The following is an 8,069-nucleotide window of genomic DNA, read 5'->3' as shown; positions in this document are numbered from 1 at the left end:
TAAAAAAGCTACAATGCAATAAACATTTTTTAACTTTAAAGTTTTACGTTTTTTTATTTCATTAAGGATTTTGATGAGAATGAAGAAGAGTTGGTGAATAGAAAAGTCAAACTTAAGATATATATTGTACCACTCGACAAGAAGAATGAGTTGTACATGCCCTTCAACTTGTACAAACTCAATCTTCTCCTGAACTAACCAACCTTTATCCTGAATTTGACTTTTCTAATCACTATTTATTCTTCAATTTTATCAACAATAATTCATTTGATGCCACATAAAAAACTAAAACATGTTCAAATATCCTTATTTCATTGAAGTCTTTTATTGGTTAAAAAATTGAACCAAGATAAGAACCAAAGTTCGATTTTGATAAATATAATATATGAAAAAAATGAGACATTCATACAAAGTAATAACTTAATTTTTCAAAAATCAATCATGACCACAAATAAAAATACAAAACTTTAGTAAAAAAACTTCAACCACAAAATCAATGAGACATAAATATTTTCCATGAAATGCCCATCACTAAAAAGGAAGATTTCATCATTGTACTAGCAAACAACCACTACATCGTTACAAGAAATGAAACCTAAGTCATGAGACACTAGTGCAAAAATGACCTTTAACGTCACCCTTTAGACGTCAGATCACATAATATCCAATGTAAAAAATTGACCGATGACATATTCGCAAATAAGTTGGCCTTGTAGACATCGGTTAATAGGAGACCCAACTTCTATACTTTAAACCACGTCAGTTTGTACAATTAGACGCCAAAATGGGAGCACCATAAAGTGTGAAGTCATTTTTTTCACCATTTAGACGTCGGATCCCGCCATCCCGACGTCTAAATAGTCGGTCCCCCTTACATCCGACGTCTAAATGGTCTGACAGGGTAGGTGAAAAGTTGTTTTGGACGTCGGCTCTCCTTACATCCGATGTCTATATGCACCGCGAATATTAATTTTTAAATCGAATGAACGTCATATTACTGAGGTCAACGACGACTAGTCGAGAATAGACGTTGGGCACTGGGGGCACCGACGTCTTGATTCCTGTTAAATCAGAAATCGCGAACCCGCGGTTATGCACACTTCATCGTCTTCCACCTCGCCTTTTCTCTCTACGGTATTGCATTTCCAGGTGCATTTTATCTCTTTTGAACCATTTAAACTTACTTTTACTCCGATTAAATTAGTCTTTGATGGATTATCTTCCATTTGAACCAATTAAAATGAGTTTTCGTTGTGTTTTGGTGTAGTTTTGTTTATGTCTTTGGGTAGCGTATTAGCACCTTCTCCCTTTGCTAGTTTCCTCATAAGAAAAACTTGCGTCTTTTGAATCTCTTATGGTATTTCAACCCAAAACCGAACCTAGGTCCTTACCTAGTTCTCATGTCACCATATTCTTTTTCATTAGCGGTTGGAATGGAACTAGGCAAGGACCTAGATTTGGTTTTGGGTTGAAATTTTGTAAGAGATCCAAAAGAAGCAAGCTTTTCTTAGAAGGAAACTAGAAAATGAAGAAGGTGCTACTAGGCTACCCAAAGACACAAACAAAACTACACTAAAACACAACGAAAACATAGTAGATGTCGGTTAATGCCATGTCCAACATCTTTATAGACGTCAGACTCTATAGGTCCGACGTTCCATTAACGTCACTCATAAAGATATTGGATCAAGATCTGACATTAAAAGGCCAAAATAACATATATCTAAAACTCTTTTTACACTAGTGAAAACATTTGAATATATTTTTCTAATGAAAATGAGAGAGAACTACCAATATAAATATAAAAAAGTATTTACGTCTGATCACTTAAAATAAATAAGTAAATTTATACAGAAAATTAAACTTTCAACATAAAATATAATATATAACCGTTCTACTAATTTACAAAAATATTATCATATATTTTTATATGTATTACTAAATAAATAAAGTGATGTCAAAAGACAATTTTAATATTAATGAATATTTAGATGAATAGATAAACAAACACATAATTAATATATATATATATATATATATATATATATATATATATTATTTAAAAAATTAAATATTATTCATATATCCATTATACTTAACCAAAATAATTATTCATTAAAAATTAGAATTTATTCAAATAATATATCGAAAGACGGATTTATTGATTATATCTGATTAAACCAAAGTCATGCGTATACATAAACTATTTATGAGATATTCTAAGGGTGAGATAATTAATTATTTGAATGGTTTCGTGGATTAAGGAGGACCTAGGTAGCTAACTGCACATTTCCTTAGTCAAAGCTTGATTTGAATTAGCGATCATTGTTATGCTATCACAAATCCCCGTCACGTGAAGGAAACAACAACTGTTGGATTTGAACTTCCATTCTTAATAATCACCACAAATGTAGAACCGCGCATTAAAGAACACAAGACTTAACTTTTGATTTTTCTCACTGCAAATGGGTTAGTGGAAGAGAGACCTTTCAAGTCACGTTAATATCGTTAAAGAAGCCAAAATATTCTTATTAATTAGTGCCCCATTTTAAATAAATTACTTTTACAAAATATAACTATATAACTCCAATCTATGTGAATAGTAACAGTATTTTTGGTCTGATTATTCCACCATTGACGCTTGACCCTCGCTCCACAAAGTAACTCACATTGACCGCTTTATCCATAAAATGCAGTTAACTTTTTCATTTAAATCTCTGCAACTTCTTAGTTACATCACGTAAGAGGTTTGAATAATTTGATGAATCAAATGAAGAGAAGATTTTTGGGTGGAGATAGGAACACGAAGAATGAAATGAATATTTGTCGGAAAGAATTGCATTTGGTATTTATTTGCAGATGTTTCAGCTGGCCCTCCTTCCTTCTACGCAGCACTTCCCAAAGGCCGCCACGTACCCTCCAACACTCACACCAAACTCACTGTCCCTTCAACACGAATCAAACAAATTTATTGCCCCCAACAAACTCATGTCAACTTTCAAAAGTAAAATCGAAACTAAACCTTAATTACCACCATAATTTTACAAACACATCGTGTCTTAACTTCACTTCTCCTTTGCCTTCTTATCTCAAATCTCAAATCATTGTTAGAGATTTTTGGACCCTTTGGATTCGCTTTGTGCATCTCATTCCCCATTTAAACCTAAGATTTTGTCATCACTTCACATTACAAATCATCATCATCATCACCACCATCACTTCCACCGCCACCCACCCCCTTCCAAACTCTTAACTTTAGATTCCTTTCCCTTTTTTTTTTTCTTTCTAATGACACAATTCAACTCTTCCAACAACACTTTAATCATGTCAAAACTCTAATAAACCCTGTTTCTCTGTCCTTTCCCTTTTATATCAATCACTCACACTTTGCACAAACTCACATACATGGACCTCACCAACAACGCCAACGACACAGATTCTCAAACTCAAACCCCCCAACACCCCACCACCACCACCAACGGCTCCCTCAAGCGCCACCGCCCCACCACCGTTCCTCCTCCCTCACAACCACCGCCCGCGGTGGTTTCCTACAAGGAGTGCCTCAAAAACCACGCTGCCAGTATAGGTGGCCACGCGCTTGATGGATGCGGTGAGTTCATGCCCTCCTCTTCCTCCAATCCCACAGAACCGCGCTCGCTAACGTGCGCCGCCTGTGGATGCCACCGTAACTTCCACCGCCGTGACACACAACAGTATCAAAATAATCACTCCAACCCCAGGCCCAATTTCATAAGCTTCTACCACTCACCGCCGCCACCCCATCATGGCCCCGGCCTGTGTACCAGCTCAAGCCCAGGCCCGAGTCCAAGCCCAAGTCCGTTGTCAAGCCCAAGCCCGCCGCCTCTCTCCCACCGTTTCCCAGGTCCGAGACCGGTCCGGGGGCTCTTCGGCCAGGGAAACGAGCATCACCTTACGAGTTTCAATATTTCCGAGAGCCGGAGTGGAAAGAAGAGGTTCAGGACCAAGTTCAGCCAAGAGCAGAAGGAGAAGATGCAGAATTTCTCTGAGAATTTAGGGTGGAGAATGCAGAAAGGGGATGAAGGGTTGGTGCAAGATTTCTGCAATGAGATTGGCGTTTCAAGAGGGGTCTTCAAGGTGTGGATGCACAACAATAAGAACAGTAGCAGGAAGAGATCGTTGGAGCCTGATGAAAAGATCAATGTCAACGCTTCTGATACTCTTAATAACAATCCATACAGCACCACCGATGACACTCACTGAGATTAATTAAGGTAGTTTTTTTATTTTTTGTCTACTTTCCATATTTCTGATCATGGGTCAGAGTTAATCGTCTTAATTTTGATCCCTCGAGAAACTTAGAATCGAGTAGAAAATTCAAAATGTGATAGCTTTTTGTTTATTCATGTTTGAATAATTATTTTTTATTTGAGCTGAGGGTGCAGAGAGATCTAGTTTTTTTTTTTGAGAAGCTACTGAAATGTCACATGAAAGGGTTGTTTTTGTTGATAAGAATCATAGGCTCTGAAGTTAATGTGGTTCCATAAATGTCTCACCCTCTTACTGCTGTCACGTTCATCTCTTGACAAGGACAGGTTCTATTTAAGTAGTTTTGTTTGTTGTATTTAAAACTATTAATTTACTTGTGGTAAAAACAGTGCATCTTCTCTAAATGTCCATACTTGTTTGTCCCCAGACACCATAGTTTCGTCAATCTTGGAAGGTTTTGTCCAAATTCTCCCTCTTGGTATTACTGAAGTAATTAATGCAGAATTTGTTATTGAAAAAAAAAAAAAAAAGAGATTTTGAATTGTGTTGAGAAGGAAAGGTGGATAGAAGATTTTGTGTTGATTGGTACGTGATGGGGAAGAGGAAGATAATATAAATATATAAGTAAAATACAAAGTTGCCTTTATAAACAAATGTGTGAAACCTAATTGGAAGGGTTTGTTTATGAATTATGGGTATAAAAAGGAAGAGAGAAGCTGAAATATGGAATTGAGAATGACAGTTATGTGTAACAGATTGGGAATCTTTGGTGAGTCTGTGCGTAGTGGAGACATTGGCTTACGCCAATCTGTCACAGTGTCACCTTTCCATATTGGGCTTGGTTCAGTGGAACGCCAACTTTTTCTTTATTTTATCATAACTCTTCTCTAAGATACTATACTCCATTTTTTAATAATTCTAATCAATCACTCACTTTCTTTCATTCCAAAATCAGTAACACGTATTGTCGCCTCATTCTAAACACAACCTTTCAATCATATATATGTTAATCCAATCTTGTTTTAGAGTTCATATAACTATACTTGATTAATACAATTTCTCTTGCTTATTTCGCTGTCAAATTAGACTAAGTTGCTAATCTTTAATATAAAAATATAACTCTTTTTCATTCAATTTAGTCTATTTTATAGATAATTATTTAATTTATATATCCCAAAAGAAAAAGTATCATTTAATATATTATTTTTTACTTTTTTATTATAAAAATTGTGTTAAATATGTAAGTGTGTCAACTAACCATATATTATCCTTCCTAAAATTACATAAACAAGTATCTATGTAAAATATCTCTTTGAAAAACATACCATAATGTTCTTTTATATTTTGTAATATATCTCATTTTAGAGAATTTTAAACTTCTTCTCTATTTCATATTTGTCTCTAATTAACTGTACAATGTTAACAAACATTATGTTAAATCAATTTTGAATGTCAAATTTATTTTAAATACGGTCGGCCACCACTCATCAACCTCTTCTCCCTCTCCACCAAATATTAATGTTCTTAGACTTGTTTTAAATAATGTAATATCAAAATTTCTGTTCTTCTTCTTCTGCGGGCAAATCTCATATATTACCTTCTTCTTTATGTCATATTTATCATTTTCCTTTGGAATTAATATAGAATCATCTTTGGAGACCTTTGCATGTTCCCTTTTCCAATATGATCAGAAACAAAGGATAACGTTTTGATATTCATTTTAGAAAATAATATTAATGTCATACTCAACAAAAATCTCAATAAAGATGAGCAGTTGAATGGGATTGATAATCACATATTACTCTCATAAGATCAAAATTATTATTCTTGTAAGACAGAACTCCATGAAACTATCAGAAAAGAGAAAATTTAATTTTCTATCAAATTCATATATATCAACATATTACAAAATGTATCATTTTATAGAATAAATTAAGCAAGCTTCTACAAATTCTACATTAATTCTCAATAACTAATATATAATTAATACTCATTAACATCGCATTTAATTTTTATGAATCATTATTTCTTATATTTAATTAAAATATAAAACTATAAAGAAAATTGAAAAGACTACAATTCCCTCTTTCTTCACATAATTTCATCTTCAAATGTCATGAGTACATTTTTGTTTTCAAAAGAAAAATAAAATATCATGATCAAATGTCATCCTTTTATTACCTTTTCAATTTAGAACTAGATTATATGTACACATACTATTAATTAATTGCGATCAAATAATTTGTTGTTACAACAACTTTTTACAAAAAGACATTTTCCTCGTATTTTATCATTATATTTTTTCTTCATTTTTTATAGTCACTTCTTTTTTAATTATTCTTTTTATATTTTTTCTTGAATTTCTTTTTCTCTCAAATCCTTTTCTATGATTTCTTTTTCTCTCAACTCCTCTCCAATTTATTTTTCTATCAACTCCTTTTCTCTATTTTTTTTCTCTCAATTTATTCTCTTTAATTTCTTTGAGTCATTTTCTTTTCTTTATTTTTCTTTTTCTCTATTTTTCTCTCTTTCATTATAGCTTGAGCATGCTTTTTTTTAATATTTATCAAACATTTTATCCTTATCTCTATATATTTACTCTTTATTTTCTTTCTTTTTCTCTCAAAATTCTCTTTCAATTTCCTCTCTATTTATGAAACAAACTCATCAACAAAAAAATTGGTGATAGTAATTGGGTTAAGGGACACTTTTAATTAGAGCAGTCAAAATGGGTCACAACTTGTGGGTCAATCCGTCCTACCACGGGTTTGAGTTGGGTTGGGTTTAAAAATTTTTTATTTTGGGTGTTGCTCCCTCCACCTCCCCAAGTGCTCATCCACCTCCCCATTTTTTTCATTTATTTCAAAAATATTCTGCACATCTTCACTATTTTCTTTTATTTCAAAAATACCCTATACCTTCTCACTATCCTCAACAATCTTTTCCTTTCTCTCTCTACATTAATAGAGCATTTACATGGTTCAGATTTGAATTTGTGATATATTACAAAATATAAAATTCAGAGAAAACTTCAATATTAGTACTTCCACCATTTTCATTTTATAAAATTAAAAGTTAGATGCAAATACAAAACAATAAACATAATAATATTAATAAAAAATAATAAACATAATAATCTCAATATTTAACAAATATTTTTTTTTATATTTTAAGTATTTAATAATATTTTTATATTATTTATCTAATAAATTAAATATTTTATTCAAGTTATTTGAGTCAAACATGTCGGTGAGTTAAAACATAATATAATGTTAAAAATTATAGATATTATATATAAAAAAAACACACACATATATAAACATTTTTCTAGAAATTTAGAACAAAATTTTATCATTTATTAAGTAATTTGAAAAGAAAAAATATATTCAACAGCAAAAATAAGATTGAATCAAACTTATTTAAGAAATTTATCACAAGTTCTTGAGTCATGTAAATGCTCCATTAATGAGTCATATAAATGCTTCATTAATGTAGAGAGAGAAAGAGAAAGATGGTTAAGGATAGCGGGGAGGTGTAGGGTACTTTTGGAATAAAAGAAAATAGTGGAGAGGTGCAGGACCCACTTGGGGAGGTGGAGGGAGCAACACCCTTTTATTTTTTATGCGGGTAAGATTTCAACCTGGCTCATTTAGAGTTGGCTCATCCGGGTTGAACTCGTGATGGATCGGGTTGGTCCATCAACCCACCTACCTAATTTTATTTAATTAAATTTTAATTTTAATTTTATAAAAAAATATTTATTATTTTTTTTTGCTTGAAAAAGTTATTTATGCTCCCTATTTTCAAAATTAATTAAACAT

At 32.3% G+C, this 8,069-nt stretch overlaps 1 protein-coding gene across 1 annotated transcript; it reads left to right on the top strand.

Annotated features, from left to right (window-relative positions):
• Positions 1-2,601: 2,601 nt before the first annotated feature.
• On the top strand, positions 2,602-4,652 carry LOC106777179 (zinc-finger homeodomain protein 2). The gene has a single exon (XM_014664720.2). It carries the CDS (start codon positions 3,406-3,408, stop codon positions 4,240-4,242), a length of 837 nt encoding a protein of 278 aa, XP_014520206.1. The 5' UTR covers positions 2,602-3,405; the 3' UTR covers positions 4,243-4,652.
• Positions 4,653-8,069: the final 3,417 nt, after the last annotated feature.

Source organism: Vigna radiata, chromosome 11, assembly GCF_000741045.1.
Source record: "Vigna radiata var. radiata cultivar VC1973A chromosome 11, Vradiata_ver6, whole genome shotgun sequence".
Lineage (NCBI taxonomy): Eukaryota > Viridiplantae > Streptophyta > Magnoliopsida > Fabales > Fabaceae > Vigna > Vigna radiata.
This window is presented reverse-complemented; position numbering and strand designations above follow the sequence as displayed.